The sequence below is a fragment of the Arvicola amphibius genome, chromosome 12, assembly GCF_903992535.2.
Source record: "Arvicola amphibius chromosome 12, mArvAmp1.2, whole genome shotgun sequence".
NCBI lineage: Eukaryota > Metazoa > Chordata > Mammalia > Rodentia > Cricetidae > Arvicola > Arvicola amphibius.
This window is the reverse complement of record NC_052058.2, coordinates 36,434,153-36,453,473: the sequence shown is the minus strand read 5'-3', so window position 1 is coordinate 36,453,473 and position 19,321 is coordinate 36,434,153. Positions and strand designations below refer to the sequence as shown.

The 19,321-nt window shown below is 38.3% G+C and overlaps 1 protein-coding gene across 5 annotated transcripts in view; it reads left to right on the top strand.

Moving 5' to 3' along the window:
• Ccser2 (coiled-coil serine rich protein 2) overlaps positions 1–17,955 on the top strand; it is a 122,835-nt gene extending 104,880 nt beyond the window's left edge. For 3 of the 5 annotated variants that reach the window (XM_038348460.1, XM_038348461.1, XM_038348464.1), the window contains exon 10: positions 13,177–17,955. In XM_038348460.1, coding sequence (XP_038204388.1) covers positions 13,177–13,965 — 789 coding nt within the window. In that variant the 3' untranslated portion in view covers positions 13,966–17,955. Of the gene's footprint in view, positions 1–500; positions 634–13,176 lie in introns of all 5 variants that reach the window. The other 2 variants (XM_038348462.1, XM_038348463.1) reach the window with 2 other exon arrangements.
• The last annotated feature ends 1,366 nt before the right edge of the window (positions 17,956–19,321 follow it).

Sequence of the window (19,321 nt, the reverse complement as noted above, 5' to 3'; positions counted from 1 at the left end):
TTTGCAAGACTTTATTGTCACAATATACTAATTATTTCTAACCGTAGCTTTATTTTATGTTCTGATCTTTTGAAAATCTATGACTTGAAAATAAATAAAGCATTTTGTTTGATAATGTTTGATCTCCTGATTCATAAATTAACATTTTCTGTATATTAATACATCCATTATACATTAATTTATCCTCCTTTTTACAGTTCTTGTTCTGAAAAAAAATAATTTGATACTTTAAAAGATATATGATGATGGAGTTACTACATAACAGAAAGGCTTATTTGTGTGTTATTTACAAAGAATAGAATGATATTTTCTGTAAAAATATTTGACAATTAGATTATGAATTCTGATGTGTTAATAATTTGAGCTGCCTGTACGTTAAAAACGAAATGTAATTCTAATGAACACTGTTGCTTTGTTATTTTAAGCGAAAACAAATGTGATGTTGGTTTCTCTGGTTCCCTTCTTTATTATGCCTCCCTACCCCATCTCTTTCTGCACAGGGTGGGTATTCTGCTCCCTCCTTCTCTCCTTGGCAGGGCTCATTCCAGGGGATGCCACGGACTGTTCCACCGCACCGCAGACAGAGTGAGTCTGTGTCTCTCACTCCCATCCTGCTCTGGCTTCCCCTTCATGGTATTTCCCGTCTGCATGACCTGTCCTTCCCAAGTACCTTCTTTTCCCTCCTGAGCTATCTGCAGGCACCTGCTAGGGAGCACTCCTTCTGGTCTGCTCTCTTAACACTTCCTTGACGCATGCAAACAAACCTCCAGCTGTCAGAGGTTAATTTCACCTTAACACTGTTGAAACCTTCTGCTGGTGACCCTAGACCTACTGACATGCATCTGTCTTTAATTAGATCTTATCAAGATCATGAAATATGTGAATGAAATTGTTTTTTTACTTATTTATAAAATGTGCACATTATCTACACATTTGATGGACAGATGCATACTGTTTAGGGATCAGGCTTACTAGACCATTGCACACTTCTTTAAATATTTCCTAATCAAAGGCTTTGATTGTATTTAACTGCCTTCTAAAAAAATCTTTTAAAAATTTTTCAAGGCACCCCTTTTTTTAACCACTAATATGTCTCTATAATTTGTTAGCTGCTTCGCAGCACAGAAGCAATGACTTGGAATATGCATGTTTACTAACATTTAATGATTCAGTTATCACTAGACATGCCACACATGTTGACTGCATTAGATTATGTATTTAAGTATACCTGGTAAGTTGGCTGTATTTTATCTTTTTTGAAAAGTCACATCCTCCCCCAAAAAAGTTATTATTAATGTAAAATAGTCAGAGTTAGTTCAATACCTTGTGATTCATACCATTTTTTTTCACTAATATTTCCTTATGTGAAATATCACAAGTCCAAAGGGGATTTTATCTAAGGATATAAAATTTATTTTTTAAAAAATTGTCTTGTAAATAAAATTGTAAATAATTAACGAGTTCCAGATAAGACAGGGTTTGGTTGGTGCCTCTCCTTTCCTTCTGTGTTTTGATGAAAAATAAAGAGTCTGTAGAGCCTGTGGACTGTAACAGGGAATTCTGCAGCTGTCTCTCCTATATGGAGCAGAGAAGAGGAATAATGCGGTACTGTCTTCTGTTTCACTTCTAGAGACAATGCATCCATTTCTTCTGTTTAAAATCCACAGCATATGGGGAACCATGCAGAACTGCTGGTGATAATAGGAAAATAATTAGTAAATGATGGATTCTGAGGCTTGTACTCATTAGCTAGCAGTGCTTGACAGTTTTATCTTTTATCAGCCTACCTGCCTCTGTGCCGACAGAAGGCCCCCCTTTTAACTCCTCCTTCTCCCCTACCACGTGTTCCCTTGTCATCTCTCTGCTGGCTGCAATATGAAATTGAAGTAAGGTTTAAGTATCCTGTATTGCAAATGGAGCTTTTTTAAAAAGTATATTTTTAAATTATGTATCTGGAATTATCCCTCTCGCTAATTTAACTGGAATAGTTCTAGAGTCTTAAACTTTCCTCTGGCCATGGCTTTCTGTTGGCAGTTTCTCTTCTTCCTCATAGATTCAGTGCTGTTAGGTTCTGATTGTGTGCTGCAGTGTTGTTATCAAAACTGATCTTTGATTTTTCTAGGTCAGATCTCTTTCTACATCTCCAGATTAGGAAAAAAGTATTGATCAGTTGTATGCTTTAACCCTGCTAGCCATTCAGGGATGGGTGGATGTGTCTTTCTCTAGAGATGCTCATAGGAGTTTTGTTGAACCAGAGCTCCAGGGTCGTTCCACATCCTTCAGCAACCCTCACTGAGTTTAAGAGGTTCTGGAAGAGATATGTGTTTTAGCAGTGCACTGTCTGAGAGTCACCCTGTGGATAGATGATGCAGTATGGTAACAAAGCTTATTTTTATACCCCTCCCCCATTAGTGTGATGAAGTAAGGCCATCAAATTATAGGAATGAATCCAGTGATTTTTACAGAGAGAGTGTAAGAATAGCGCTTTTTTTTAACCTGGGCCACGGTGACTCGCAATCCCAGCACTCAGAAGGCAGAAGCTGGCATATCTCTGTGAGTTTGAGGTCAGCCTGGTCAATAATATGAGTTCCAGGACAGGATCCAAACCTACACAGAAAAATCCTGTCTTAAAAAGCCAAAACAACAACAACAAAAATAGATTTTTTTTTTTTTTGGTATACCAAATGAACATTCCACCAGATAATGCCTGTTTATACATTTAAGTAGTGTGTGGTTCCCAGCACTCAGTTTTTATAGAGTTGATTATAAATAATAGAAGGGAGTTAAGAAGTTTCTCTTTCATTATAATGTTTCATTTAAAAAGTTCTTTCTGATGCCTACGCGGGCGTTGACTAGAGTGCACTGTGTTGATCATCAGTGCAAAGGACAGGAGTTGTGGCTGAGCCGTCAGTAATGGCGGTCTGGCTTGATTGTAAGAGTAGATAGTGCAGTGTGCAGACAGCCTGTGCTGCGCTTGTAGAGTGTGTAACCCAGGCCGTGTCACAAAGCATTGGCCAGAAATCACGTGCTGAATTTAAAAATAACTTTAGGAAATGGTGGTAAGTATAGAAGTTCTTGACTTTTACATGATTTTCTTTGGGAATATTTATATTTTTGTGAAAATTTTTATTATAAAAATGAATGCTGATGTTTACTTTGTGCTGTTTTTCTTCTGATTTCAAGGAAAATTTTTACAGGCTAGCAGAAAATAGTTTCTGTTCAGGTATATGGAGATCTTCCTGTTTTCAGTGGAGACTTGGTTCACTGGCATTGGTCACTGCTTCTACTCTCAAGTCCACCTACAGTGGGTTGAGTGATGAGTGACCTGAGAGGCATAGTAAGAATTGCTTCTTGCAAATAGAGGAGTCTATTGCCACACAAATGTCCATTTGTTGCTACGCCTAACATCTTTTTCAGAATTTTCTCTTGGTTATGTAACATGAAAGACCTTAGGAATTCTCTGAGTTCTGTGTGAAACAACTTAGATGGGAAGGAAAGGAAACAGACCATATGAAGTGCATCTTCATCTGTCCTATCCATCTAGCAATTTCTGCATGTGTTGCTTGATGTCTAAATTTATATTCTAATAATAATTATATTTACCTGAATTACATTGAAATCACAGAATTTATAGTTTTTGTTTTTTCCTTTTATTGTGTAACCTTCAGGTAACACTTAACATAATTTTGACAAGTGATGATAAATTTATTTTGCATCCCAGCCCAGTATATATTTATTGGATGCAAGCACATATTCAGTCAGAAGATTTTTTTTTTTTTTTTTTTTTTTTTTGGTTTTTCGAGACAGGGTCAGTCAGAAGATTCTTAAATAGTACTTTCTTTTAGAACATAGTATAATCATTTTTTTCTCTAGTGACTTATTTTTTTTCTAAAAATGTTAGCAGCTTGCGATAGGGAAATCACTAAATATGTCTTCCAGATAAGTCTGAGTGAATATAGGGTTAATATACCAACTTTAAATATGGAGACTAAAAACCTGAGAGAGGAGCTGGGAACGTGATTCAGCAGCTAAGACACTTAAGCATGAGGACCTGAGTTCTGATACTGAGAAACCCTTGTAAATATTTGTGGGTCTGCTGGTCCTCCTTCACTTCCAGCCTCAGAAAGAATACACGGGGTTCACAGAGCAACCTACTTAGCAGACTAGCAATATAAATGAGCTTGGGATTTGGTTGAGAGACTTTGCCTCAATGAATTACGTGGAAAAATTACCAAGAATGATTCCTGGCATCAACCTTGAGCATCATATGCACAGGCAAAAACATGCATGTACAAACATGTACACACCACATATTCATGTGAAAAATAGGAAGAAAAACAGAGGTTGGGCAGCTTTGTATAAATTTTATGTCATCATTGAAAACATTTTTTACAGAAATATCTTTATCATTTTAAGTGTTTTCCCCTAAGGATTACACCCATTATCCAAGAATGCGTTGGGCAAGAGCCATTCCTAAGTTCAGCCAGATAATGATCATTCGGCTTCCCTGCCTCACCTGCTGTTAACCTGCTTATTTTCACCAGCCTGCTCACTATTTGAGTTGTCATTGTCATTTGGCTCAGGAATTACTATCTAATAATTAAATATTGCACTTTGGAAAGTATGTCTAAAATATTTTGAAAATTTTATGCAGATGAAGATAGAATTGAATATGTAAGCATTTTTCTTGAATTATCACTTGATCTCCACAATAACTCATAATCAGAGCTATTATCCTAATTTTATAGTCAAAGATATTAATCACTAAATCAGAGAAGTCCTGTATTGAAAAACAAACAAACAAACAAATCAATAAATCAGAGTGATGTAGTAATTTGCTCAGGCAGAGCCTACATCTTGCAGTTTATTGGAGATGACCTTTAAAATTTAAAATTTCCTCTGACATACAATATAGTGACACATTATAGAGAAGCTAAAAGAACTAAAATAATTTTATGTGTTTCCTTCAAGTCTTTCATAAAATAAGAATCTTGTATTTCTAGACATTTTGAATCATGTAAACATTTTTCCCACAGTTACTATAACTTGAAACCACTCTTTTTGTGGCAGTGTATTATCTATCACTTGGGTGCAATTTCTGATGAGATCTTTGTCTTCTAGTTCTTGTAAAGTACTGCAGTGCAGCTTATCTTTGTGTATAACCCAGTGCCAGCACTTCCTCAGGCAGCGCTCTGGAAGGACATCGTTTACTAAAGCCTCTGCACTCACTAGGAGCAATTACTATTCCAGACATGCTGCTAGGTTTGATTTACATAGCCCAGTTTGACTGACTCCAAGATGTGACTTCGATCAATTGTATATGCATTGTTGCTTCAGCTGTTGTGTTCTTATGAGCAATTTTCTTTGGGAGTGACTTTTCATAAAAATAAAATATTTTGCTTGCCATGGAAACTAGGATAATTCGTAGAAACTGAACTAAGTCAATTGTATATTAAGCCATTTTTCTGTAATATACATATATTTTGCAGTCAATTTCAGATGTTATCTAGCATGGTTATTGTTTGGTTAATGAGAAATGTGCACCTAACTCATGGTCTAGTATGACTTTCCAGAAGCTTAGACATGTGTTAGTTTCTGTCAGCACCTGCAGTTGTGGCAGGTGCAGCAATTAGTGTTTGCTGTCTGAAGCTTTTTGTGGCGCCTGCTCTGCAGATGGTGGAAGTGTTTCTTAAGCCAGTTGCTGCTGCTGAGGCATTGCACTTGCACACCCTATCCTATTGGTTGCACCAATGGAAATGTATTATTGTTAAGCAGTTTAGAAGTTTTTTCCAGAGTGCTCTGTCTGCACCTGCTAGGTCGGGACAAATTCTGTCTGTAGGGGATAGTTGCACGGATTCAGCTGTGTTTCACTGACTCTGCCTCGGGACAGTCACTCCTAAGCATTGTGATAATTTAAACGCAGTTTATTGGCTGTAAGCTCAGAGGATCTATAAATTCCATGTTTCTGTAGTTTTATATACATACACACACATATACATATAAATCATATGTCCCCTTAAGCTTTCTGAGATCTGGAGGTGCCATTTTGAAATCTAGAGGACAAAAGAGTATTCCTGGTTTCCAAAAATCACTGGGAACCATGATTGGTTTCATTTGAAGCTAGTTACAGAGCAGCTTAAAGAATTTGTCTTTACAGTGATGGGTGGAAGTTCATGTATCATTTACAATTCCATTTCTAAATTAAGGTCCAATTATACCTTTAAGAGGTCTTTAATGCCATTGTAACAATAAAACTAGCAAATACTAAATTTATTTGCCTTTATAATGTGCTAGAAGTTTTTTTTATTTACTAAAAAATATTTTCTTCTTTTTCCTTTCTTCATAGGGATTTATATGGAGCTAATCTCCTTAGATCTTTGGAATTTTAGTATTAAATTGGGTCAAAGTTCTTTTCAATATAGTGTTTGGTAAGAGTGTAAGAAGTGTTAAATGTATTTTTCTATGGGTGTAAGCCACTTTAACAAATAAAAGGCATATAAACTTATTAAATATGCTTTACCATTTGCAAATATACTATGTTCAGAAATGAGTAATGCCCAGGAAAACACAAGCAGAGCAGATACCTTTGGCTGCCACCTAGTCATGGCAATCCTTGGTGTTCTGTCTGGTCTCTGATACCCTTGTCCTGTCTCTTTCTTGTCTCTGCTCTCCCATTGTGCCATTGGCAAGGAGTTGAGAAGTTAGTCCATTACTTCTCTGACAAAGCGTGGTACAGTACAATTTCAGATTTTTTTCCTACCACCTTCCTCTCATGGTCACTTTTTGCTTTTCTGTTTTCTCCCAGTTTGCATGATGCATGTCGGCGTGCATGCATGAGATCTGTACAGGCATGTTACAGGTAGCTCCATTTCCATCTTCCTTTGAAGTACTAAAGTGTATTTAATAATAATAGTAAGCCTATATGTAGGTAAAAAATGATTTTAGATATTTCATGTGTGTTAAACAGTAGCATTTTTATACTTGAATATTTTCTGTTTTCTACTTTACAGACTATGAAACATTTTACTGAGGACTTGGTATTTTTGCTGCCTTCTTTTTTGCTAGTGACTAGAGGGAAAGGTTGCTTATGAAACCCAACATGATAATTCTAGAGACCTCTGGGGTGGAATGAGAGAGGGTTCCCTCCAGTGGTCACTGTGGAGCCACCTCTATCCAGAGAGACTGCTCCACCAACAGGCTTGGGCTTGGTGTCTGGTTGGGGAGCCAACTAAGAACCACATAGGAACTATGTGTGGATTTATTGCTTATAAAATGTTAAGATAATCATCTATTAAGCTGCATAATCTGAAAGCCCAGGAATTTATAACTAGTACCTAAGCAATACAACAATAATACATTTTAGTGCTGCATTTTCAATTTTTTGATGGTTTAAAAAGGGACCTTTGCCACTTACTGAAGTGTGTGAAATGTGAACTTTACTTCATTAAGTGTCTGTGCCCTCATTTAGCAAAAGAAGAGGCTAAAACTTCCCACTCAGAGTCTCAGGAAAAGACTGTGTTCAAACTTAGAATTGTGGTTTCTGCCCTTGGGCAGAAGGGAGCTTCTGCTTCCCTGTCTGTGATTTTTCCAATATTTGTAAATGCGAAGACTCTATGTGAGACTTGCAGTTGCTGAGCCCAGCTAGACCTAGTAGACTTGCTATATTATTTGGAGAAATTCAGTTATGAAATTCTACTTCAGGGCACTGCGATCATTTGCTTAGTATCTCACTGATTGTAAGGATTAGATCCAGAACTCAGACTTAAATCAGTCTGATATAGATGCTTGGTAATCCAATACTGTGTTTGACTAACTCCATCATGGAGCCATCTGGTAATTCTTTGGAAAGTTTAATACTTTTTATGTTCTAAATCCAGTTCCTCTGTCCAGGAGGAAATTGAAGGAATCTTCACTTCGCCGTAACAGCCATACATGCCTGCTGTTGATTTAAAACACATAACTGTGATAAACATTATTTAACTATGCATTTGAACCTAGAAACCTCATGTTCTATAGCAACTAATTTATTTTCATATGATATATATCTTTACTATTCTATCAGGCCCAGTTATGAAAGAGCCATACCTTGAACTTTTCATGCTTAACTTTCTAATTATCATAGGTGATGTGTGTCAAAAAGTCTGGTGCTAAGAGGTTTGCTTGCATAGTTATACTGTTGCTACTGGAATAGGGAAACAGCTAAATACCTGTTGAGATAGTTTTCCCAGTGTCCTGAGCCAGGAATGCCTATTCAAGTAGAAAAAGCACTTGATGGCTAACCTTATAGGTCATTATGAAAGATACTTCTGTTGAAGTTAATATGTAATAAAATCAAACATTTTAAGAAAAGGTTTATTTCCTATTATCCATAATTATTTGTTCACTAACTTTTAGAGTTTGATTTTTATGTAATCATTAATTATCTGTTAATGATCTAATCAGTCTTCTTTGCTAGTTTATGGCCAGTTGAATCATTCTTGGATACACAGCTAATATTCACTTGCTCATTTTTATAGCAAGCGTGTATTTAATCACCACTGTGTGACAAATTCTACAATGGAAAATGAACTGTGAGTGTGCTTGCATGAGGAGTTCCATGGTCTGGGTTATCCTTGTAAGCAGTCTAGATAGGTATCTGAGGTTACCACTAACGATGAACATCATGCCTTTGCAGTCCCTGAGTAGTGCCTGTTGCTCACATTTCACCATGTAATCTGAGAATTTGCAGAATAGTATGGTGACATGTATTTATCTAAAACTCCTATGTGAGACTTGCAGTTGCTGAGTCCCATTAGAGCACTGGACACCAGTCTGCATTTCAGAACTGTCCTAACAGACCCTCCACAAGTTGCAAGGTACTAAGCCTCACTAATTTGTGACTACAGGAGGCTTCCTGAATCCCCCAATGGTTCTTGGGTGTTTGTTACCTTATGTTATGAGTCGTGTGAGCTGCATGGACTAGTAGGTACTTTTCCAGATACCTTGCCCAGATGACAGGAAATACTGTGAATTTTCCTCTCCTCATATCTGTTTGTCCTGTCTTCTTCCCTCAACGTATGTTCATTTTGCACTTAAAGCTTTATTTGAGCTGTTGGTGATTGCTCACTTGGGCTGATGGTAGCTTACTACATCTTCTTAGAGTTTCTTCCCCTGATTGAATTTCTCACTGGTTCCATCAGAGTGAGCTCCTGAAGCACTCTGTATCCTCTGACTTGCTTAGCATTCCTCAGTAGCTCTCCTAATCTAGCATACCGAGTTACATAGCTTGGCAAATGCCCGTAGGCACCAGCCTTGCCTGTTCTCCCAGCAGTGTTCTCTCCACATTCTCATGGCATCTAAATGGCAGAACATCATGTTCTTTGTTAGCCATGGTCGTGTCTCAGCTCACATCTTAGAGTTCCCTCCTTCCTGTCTACCTGGCAACTCCTGCTCACAATTTAAAACTTTAGTCCAAATTGTCTGTATAATTTATGTTTGTGCTCCAGTCAGGGTTTTGTTTACTTTTTGGTTCCATGTTGTTGGACGTGGTTTTGTTATTTATTTACAAGCTCCATAAAGCACAGGGACTGCTTTGCTCACTTCCACGTCTTCTCACTGCTGGTCCTGTGATTTGATGGACAGAAGTGCTTTGTAGCAGTTACTGGGTAGTTTGTCTGCTAGCGGCAATCTAGACCGTAGACGGATGCCTCTCCTGTTGTCCTCCACTGCTGTTGCCTTAGACCTCACAGTCTAGCAATTTCTTAGTCTCCTTAAAAGAGACTTTTTCTCTTCATAACAGTCGAGTTTTCCAAATCACAGTTTTCAAACATAGGGAATTCATTTTAGAATAGGAAAATTATATTACTAAAAGTAACTTTGCATGAACTATAAAATTTATGTTATTTATCTTATAGAAATAACATTATTTTTCAATTAGATGATGTCTTTGTTAGGTTTTTTATTGCTGTGAAGAGACATCATGGCTATAGCAACTCTTATAAATGAAAACCTTTCATTGAGGGGGCCCACTTATAGTTTCAGAGGTTCAGTCCGTTATCATCCTGACAGGGAGCATGGCATCATGCAGGCAGATGTGGTGCTGAAGCTGAGAGTCCTGCATCTTGACTCAGAGGCAACAGGAAGCTGACCAACTCACTGGGTGGTATCCTGAGCATAAGAAACCTCAGAACCCACTCCCACAGTGACATACTTTAATTAAACAACATTTAATTGGGGTGGCTCATTTGAAGTTTAGAGGTTCAGTCTATTATCATGACAGGGAGCATGATGGCATGTAGGCAGTATTGTGCTGGAGCTGAGATTGCTACATTCTGCTGGCAACTGGAAGTCAACTGAAAGTCACACTGAGGGAAGCTTGAGCAAAAGAAACCTCAACCTCTCCCCACCCCACAGTGACATACTTCCTCCAGCAAGGCCTTACCCTCTGCAACAAAGCCATACCTCCTAATAGATCCTAATTCCCTATGAGATTATGAGACCAATTACATTCAAATTACCACAGATGATAGTTTAGACTTTTGTATGTATAACTATTTAATCTTGATTTCTCAGCTAGAAGACTGAACATTGTATATTCTTAGAAGCTTTGCCATTTTCCGATTGACAGTCTTGTAAATGGAGTTTGTTATGTTGAATACATGCAGCAGGTCTTTCTAATTCTATGTTTCTCCATGAGAAGTAGGGAATGTGAATAATTAGCATGGCAAATGGCTGTGTTACTTTCAGGTCACAGTGAGCCTTTTCTGGAAAGTTGCCTTAATAAGAAAAAAATGTTTTTATTTCTAGGGCCATAGACATACTGCAGAAAAGTCATCTTTAGCCCAGCAATGGTGGCACATACCTTTAATCCCAACACTCGGGAGACAGCCAACACTCAGGAGACAGAAGCAGATAGATCTCCGTGAGTTGGAGGCCAGCCTGGTCTACAAGAGCTAGTTCCAGGACAGCTAGGACTATTAAACAGAGAAACCTTGTCTCAAAATACCAAAAATAATTAATTAATTAATTAATTAAATTGTCTTTTAAATTGTCACTGATATTTTCAGTTCTTAGATTGCTTTAAGATCTTTTAAACTGATGTAGGAAAACTACTCTGTTTGGAGGTGAAAGGAGAGAACAAGTACAGTGCCCTTGGCTGTTAGTGCTGCTCTTCTCTACGCTGCCGCCTTAATAAGGCCCTGCTTGATCTTTCATTCAGTATTTTTGATGTTTGTGATTGCTTTTACATGCTCACTAGGAAACTTCAGTAGAATCTACTGAATTAGTTACTAATGATATTTTAGTGCCTTTCAATTTTAAGGACAGTTCATCCTTCTCCATGGTAATGTATTAAAAAATGCCCACTGTCTTTGAAGTCTGGATAGTTAGCGTTAGGCAGCAATTAGGCTAGCTTTATTTTAAACATTCTAGAGCTAGAGTTAATGTTAACATTCATTTTTTGTACAGTTTAGTTTTGATTATTGTTCTGCCTCTTAAATATAGTATTTTTATTCTTAAAGAATTTTTTATTTGCGTACAATTTGGTTGGATCATTCTCACCTCCTCATTTATTTCACTAAGCACTCCGAGATCTACTTTCACCTCTTCACTCCCTCCCAACATTGTATTCTTTTTAAAGACTAAAAATAAAATAACCTCATCCAGTTTCTGTCGCCCATGTTCTCCCTGGTGTAGGGTTTTCCACTGGAGCTTAGCTAACTGTCAGAGGCAATACCTCTTAAAGAATACAAACAGTGCTCTCCCAAAGACATCAGCTGTGCATAGCTAGCTCCTCAGGAGTTGGGACTTGCTAGCTCCTCCTTCCTCCATGCTGGAATGTTGACTGGCAAGATATCTTATAAATCCTCCTGCCCACTTTAAAGCCCTGGTCAGCCCTCAGTCATCCCTGCTGAGTGGTCATCCTGTTTCCAGTGACTCCCAGCTATGCCACTTCAGTCTCTCACTGCTGACCCTGGGCAGCCACTTCTACTGCTAGTCAAGGGGTAGAAGAACACAAAGATGCAGTCGATTAGATCTGTCCCTTCAGCAGAAATGTGAGAGATACTGTGTAGGTTAGCATAATTAAAAAGTATTTTTATTAGTAAAAATGATTTGCTAAAAGTCCACATTTCACACCCAAAGTTTTTGACATTTTAGCCCAAAATATTAAATAGAAAGTACTGTGCGGGAGAGGAAATGATCGTTATTAATTTGTTTTAACTGACTCCTATGTCACTTTGTACTTTTTTTTTTTTTACTGGATAACCCAAAGAAAGGAGTCACATGTTTTCTCTAGTTTGTATAGATAGTATCATATTAAGCCGCTGAGGGCACGCAAAGCTGCTGTAGTTTGGTTCCAGTTCCAGGTGGTTGCATGTTTAAGCTCTCTCAGCTGTCCCTGAGAAGATTGTTGAGTGACTGGGGCCTCTAAGGGTTGAATTTAGTGCTATGCATGTACTGAATTAAGGGTATTGGACACTTTTGTGTAAATCTTTAGAATTTCTCGTAAACTAATATAGTCTGTCCTAAACCTTGTGTATCTTTTGGTAAAAGAGATAGAGTGTTTGGCAACATGCAAAAAAATGAACTTTAAAATGCATAATAGCTGGAGAAATGATTGAGCGGTTAAAAGCTCTGACTGTTCTTGCACAGGACCAGGGTTCAGTTCCCAGCAATTACCTTACAACCATGTGTAACTTTAGTTCCGGGGAAGTGATATCCCATTCTAGCCTCCAAGGATACCAGGGACACTTGGTGCACACATACACATGCATGCAAAACAGTGATGTGCATAAAATAAAGCAGACAATATCTTGAAGTTTACCATTAAATGTGAGCGCCACTTAAGGACAGTACATCAAACCACGAATGAAATTTTCCTCTGTAGCCCTTGTAGATAATGTTGAAGATGATAAATCTAATGATGCAGGGATTTTTTTTCTTCATTAAATACTTTCTTTTGTCCCATTTAATTTTGGATTTTGTTCGGTGTTTGCTGCCTGTATCATTTTTGTTTGCATTTTCATTTAATATGTATCATGAGTTTGCTTGGATCTTGCAATTCATTCTTTAAAAAAAAAATCATGTTTTCCATATTAAAATATAATAGGTGGCAATTTGCGTAAGTGCAGTTGTACTTGCATTCATTCTGGGTAAATTTCTAATTTAAATTATTGATTTTTTTTTAAATTTTAATAGCCTCAAGTACTACAGCCTTCCAGCAGCCATCCCAGATCTACAGACCACGCCCAGGGAAAACTAATAAAGCCACAACATACCGAGGTCCACAGTGAACACAGAGTCCAAGGCATGTGCCAGGATGGTGCACATCCAGATGGAAGCTTTACACATGGCTTGCAACAAGAAAACAGCTATGATTTGGAAGAGTGTCCTTTGTCGCCAAGCCCACAGTTCACAGTGGATGTGGTGAAGGACATACCTTCTGAAACGAACCTGAGCATGACTATGAATGCTCAAGAGCCGGATCATTTGGTGAAGAATCAAATTAGTGACATGCAGTTTGTACCTACTCCTCCTCAGACACCTTCCCAGTCAAGTACAGTGGACCAGACTAAGAGGGTTGGAAGAAACCAGTCTCCTCAGCCCAAGTCCAAGCATTTAAAGCCATCCATCTTGAGTTCTTTGGCACCTCCAGATTCTGATTCATCACCACGTAGGACTTCCACTTATAAGAAGTCACCAGTAATCGCACCATGTAATTTAAAGCATCAGCCAACGTCTAATCAAAACAATCTCGCAAACAATTTGAATCTGAAAACATCTAAACTCCGTCCCCCTTCTGGCACTTTGAAACAAAAACAAATCAGCAATTCCCAACTAGAGCCTCAAAACTTCCAGGCCAAGACAAGCATCCCAAGGCCATTAGCACGATCAAAAGAACTGCAGAATCCACACAGCAGTTTGCATTCTGGGGACTGTGTGGCCTCTAATCGATATTCTCGTCTTCCTAAACCAAAGATACATTAAGTGCATAGCCATCACCTGCCAATTTGTCTTTTGAAATCAGTCTGCTCTGTGATAGCTTTATGTGCAGTTTATTACTATGTTGGAGGTTCTATTACAGCAAATCTTAAAATTAAAACTCAGAAGCTTCTACTAGTTTGGCTCTTCCATTTTCTATTCTAGTTGAACTTTATACCATTTGCACATTCTTGTCTCAGGTAAACACAAGTTTACTTCTCCATCTCAGAGGCTAAGTCATACTATCCAGCCCCCTCTCTGCACACCAGAAAAGTCAAGTATTCCATTTACCAGGCAACACATGTACTTTGATAATTTAGTCCTGTTGTGGCCCATAACTGTGCTTATTAAAACCTCACCCTTTGCTTACTCTTACTGTGAATATGGTTACTGTTTGAACTAAAGATCCATAGTGATGATGGAAGATGATTGTCCACATAAGCAGGGTTCTGGCCAGTGTTTTGTATATTTATGTGGTCTATGCAAAATCTCCACAATGAATAAAGACCAGGCTTTTAGTGGGGGAATCCTTATAGGTTTTATCTCTCCTTTCTAGGATCAATAATATAGTCCTACTGTTTCTCCTTTTTTTCAGACAAATTTCCCAGGCTGACAGTTTTCATTATTTTATGTAAACCAGATAGATGTTGTTATAACACCTTGTTTCATACACACATATACTATATGCTTCCATTGCTACTGGGTAAATTTGGAGAACTTGAGATGCCTAAGGGTATATTAGTTGTAATCTCTGTTGGTGTTAGAGTTTTGCTGGTAATTGAGTTTTAAACCCTATTAACTTATAGATCCATCAGATTACTTTGTTTCCACAACATACATGGAAAATTTTAAGTTAAGTTTTTATTGTAATAATTGTATTGATTTTGACTATTTGATAATATCTGAAGACTGGAATAATGGACTTGAAATATTTGCACAAAATTTTGATGCGATATAAGAGGAATTTAAAGCTTATTTTCTATAAAAATGAGTTAAAACACTTTGAGAAAAAAATATATATAAATGTAAGAATATCATGATAAGTTGCTTTTCTGGGTTTCCTGAGTTTCCCTTTTCTACTTTGAATGAAGGTTTCTTGAAAAGTAGGTTGGGGGGGGGGATGAAACTGTAGCTAGGAAGCTGTTCTTCCTGAAGGATTGCTGCAGAAGGTAGCTGTGGGGGCTACAGAAACCCACCCATGCTGCTGACTATTTCTCAAGCAGTTGAGTAAATTTACCTTACGTTTGTCCAACTCATGCCATCTTTAGGCTGGTCATTTAATTCAAATTAAGATTCTTTCAGACAAATAACCTTACAGGATCAGTATCTGATTAGATGACCAAAAAAATCTATCAAAAGTAATTGTAGCCAAAACAGTGAAGCTGCTAGGCTTCTTTTTTAAATGTCACTAGGTTACAAAGAGAGCCATGGTATCGAGTTGGTTAGTGGAAAGCGTCAGTCACACTTGCTGCCGTCTAGGGCAGTCTTCACCTCGTGTGCTGTGATCCCTCAGTCTAGTCAGTTTGCCATTCGCAGATGCCCACCTTTCTTGGGTTTGGGAGTGGATGAGTGTAGTCTCACACCACAGCACTTTAGTCAGAGAAGAACCGAAGCTCAGGACACCCTGACGTAGGCCAGATGCTATGGAGTCATCACTGCTGTGGGCAGAAGCACCTCTTTGTTCATGAAAGAGAGCCAGGCTCCTTGCAGCTGTGAGCACATGTGCTTTCCCCTTGTGGGGAAGAGAAGCTCATCTCATAATTGCGTATCCGCTACAATCATGCTCTAGCTCCTGCAGTAGAACATACTAGTGTCTGTTTTTTAAATTAGAGGTTTGTATAGACTTTTGTGAAGTGCTTTTGCAAGTTGGCCTTATCCTTAGGGAAAAGTTTCAGTTTTTAAATTTATTTATAACCCTCTGGTCTGAGGGAGATGTCTTCATTGTCTATTAGATGAAAATGTTGACTCCAGTAATTTGTTTAATCTTTGGCCCCTTTAATTTTTTTCTCCCTGATGAATTTGCAGAAATATGCATCCACCAGTTTATTCTCTATACCATTGTTGGGCCTCAGTCTTGATAGAACTTAGGCAGTCTCATTATTATATATATTTTTCTTCTTCTTTGTTTTTGGTTGAGACAAGAGCCTCACGTATTCCATGCTGCGCTCTAACTCACTGTATAGCCAAAGATAACCTTGGATGTTTCATCGCCTGCCTCCATCTCCAGAGTGCTGGGATTACAAGAGTGCACCACCACAACTGATTTTATGTGGCACTGGAGGTCAAATCCAGAACCTTGTGTGGTAGGCAAGCACTCTGCCAAGTGAGCTCCATCCCCATCCCTCATCAGTATACTTTTAAAACACAATGTATGCTTCAAATACATTACCTAGAGAAGACATCTAGGATGCATTTGCAAACAACATAGAATATTTGCCTGCAGTTTTCTGTAAAAGCTGCAAGAATATCTTGTCTGCTTTTAGTAATACTGAGAAGTGGAGATGAGGGCACGGCACTGCTGTGTAAACAGAGGTCACACTCTCACATCTGCCTTGACCTCGAGTGCCTCTGTAAACCAGCACTCTGCCAACTGTCTTTCACAGAAACGTAGCTCACTTTGTTCTTTCGGTGAGGATAGTAGGAGTGGGCGAGTTCCAAGTGCCAAGGGGAAGTTGGACAGTTTTTACATGTGTGGGAAGAAAATATACAGAATTGTTCATTTGGCTTTTAACAGGATGTGGTTCAGATGATTGATTTTTGAGCTAGAGTTTTGCTATGTGACCCTGAGTTTGTTCAAAGAAAGTTTGGGCTAAGATGTTTATTGGTATAGGTACAGGTGATTCCAAGGCTTGCAACAAAGGATTATAGATGGTTTCTAATCTTAGACCATCTACCTGTTATTTTTCTTTTGGAGTCTCATTTTTCATATGTACTGTATTTTCAGGCATATCAACTACTGTTCGCTGTATTTATGTAGATGTTAGGGAACTTACTAAGCATTTTAGTAAGTAAAAATCTGAGTATGAAAGAAAATATCAGATATGCACTTTAAATGAGCTTAATTGCTTATAGTTGTGCCTGAAATATCAAATTGCCTCCTGTGGGTGTGGCTTTGTTTAGTGAAATGAATTTCTCTGTAAATGTTGGTGTGGGAAGGAAGCTGTAGAGCCTTTCACTGAACTGTATCCCAGCATGCCACTTTGCCCATGATAGCACTAAGTTTTCTTTGAATGTCTGTTGTCCCTTTTAGTATTTTACTCAGTGTATCAAAGGCAACTTCATCCCCATAACTGTCATTTCGGAAAGGTTCTGTGCCACCTATGATGTTCCAGACACAGGTGTTCTTGTTTGCCATCAGAGTAGTCTGACCAGCTTCCTGAGGATGCACTTTGGGGTCAACTGTGCTTGTGCTGACGGCCAGGAAGACAGCAGCTCCATTCCCACACCCTCCATCCTACACTGTAGCTTCCGTGTTGCTGAGTTAACTTGGGTAGTTACTTCTGCATGCTTATGCACACATTTGAAAATGAAGTATAACCGTAATATAAATATGTAAGGTTTCCCTTGGAGATGATGGCCTTGCTGTTTTCTTGATTCTGATGCTTGAGTTCTATTTTCTGTTGGTCTTTCCACAGGTTTCTTTAAGCTTTTGCTGCAGCAGTTTGAGAGGATACATTTGGACAAATGATAATGAGGTTTCTATAATTATGTAACTGATTAAAGATTGTGTCTTCACCTTGTGGAGTAAAAGGCGCCCCCTTTCTTCTTGGTAGTGCATTGCCATGATGAGTAATGCTGGCCTTGAGAACTTAGTCACGACTAAAACCAGAAACAGTGTCTGCAATGTCGTTTTCCCCACTGATTTTACAATCCATTTCAGAGTACATACTGTATATTACAATTTGCCTGTAAAGGAATTATGGAAACCAGATGTAAAGTCTCTTTCCTGAACGTGTTGGCTTAGTAAATAAAAAATAAAGTTCACAATTATAAGAATGTGTTTGTCTTTCCAGTTTGTTTCCTCTAATGTCTTTCCCCTACTAAGATATAGAGTACTGTTATTTTCAAATTCTGATATTCTATTTACAAACTCTTATCCATATACACTCTATATCTCAAGCCATGAATCCTGAGAATCTCGGGACTGAGAATTCACATCTTCACTGATCGCAGCAGTCTAGTGCGTTGGTTTCCCTTTGACCTAATATCTGCTTTAAGAAAATACTTCGGTGAGTATCTGAAGAAACTACCTTGTTTACGGAGATGTGCAAGGGAGAAAATGACATTTTAATTTCCGTCTTTAAACAGTCCATATATAAAATACCTTGAATCAGAAGCTTGTCAATATAATTTTGCATACAAAAATGAAATTTTTATTTTCTAATCAGATATACAAAAATTGTCTAGGATAATACCATTGTATTGATGCAAAGTGGATATATGTGTGTGTGTGTGTGTGTGTCCCAGAAAGAGTTGAGGAAAACTTCGTTAATAAGTTTGGCAATAGCATTGGCTACCTCTAAAGATCTCTTTCTCTCACCCTCAAGGCTTTCTGGTCTGTTAGTCACAGGCTTACAGTGACTCATCTTCCAGTCAGGTGAGCAGCATCGCTGCTGTGCCTCACGTATGCCTTTGGGTCTATATTTTCATTCTAAAACAGTCTTTCCCCACAGAAAGGACAGAAGCCAGTGATGCTCATGTCAGTCTGAGGTGAGACGTAGTGATTCTGCTGGCTGCTGATCGGGACTGAGTGGGTCCCCTGTCTGGAGCTGAAGACCACCACTTCAGGACCAACTGCCCTTGTATTCACTGTTCCTTTGAACACAGCAGTAAGGTGACATTACATTGACTCCAGCATTGTTCATTCTGTGCTTTAGTTCCCACACAGTTCTGTTTGGTGTTTGTTCTTGGTACTTGTTATGCCCTCATTATCCACTGAAAACAAGGTATACATACAAATATATGTATATATTTCAAGAATATAAATAAACACGCATAGCTATATCCAAGAACTCTTTAGCTACATAACAATGGTATGCTATTCTGCTTCCTACTATAGGTTTGCAGAGTTCAGCAGGTTTCTCAAGCTCCCCAAACCACCTTCCCTTTTGCCACCTCACACCACAGATCCCATTTCTGAAGTCTTGCTGTGGCTGGCGTTCAGATCTGTGGCCATGCCTTTCTCCTTCATCCCCTTATTCAGACAAAATCTAACATCTTGAAGATCTTCCCATACTCCCCAGGCGAATCTCTGAGGAGAGGCTTGGATTATCCAGAGAGCCTTTGCTCCATTTTTGGGTCATCTCCCCACCATAACTCTGCCCTTAATGTCTATGCTGTGTAAAAATGATACAAGGAACTT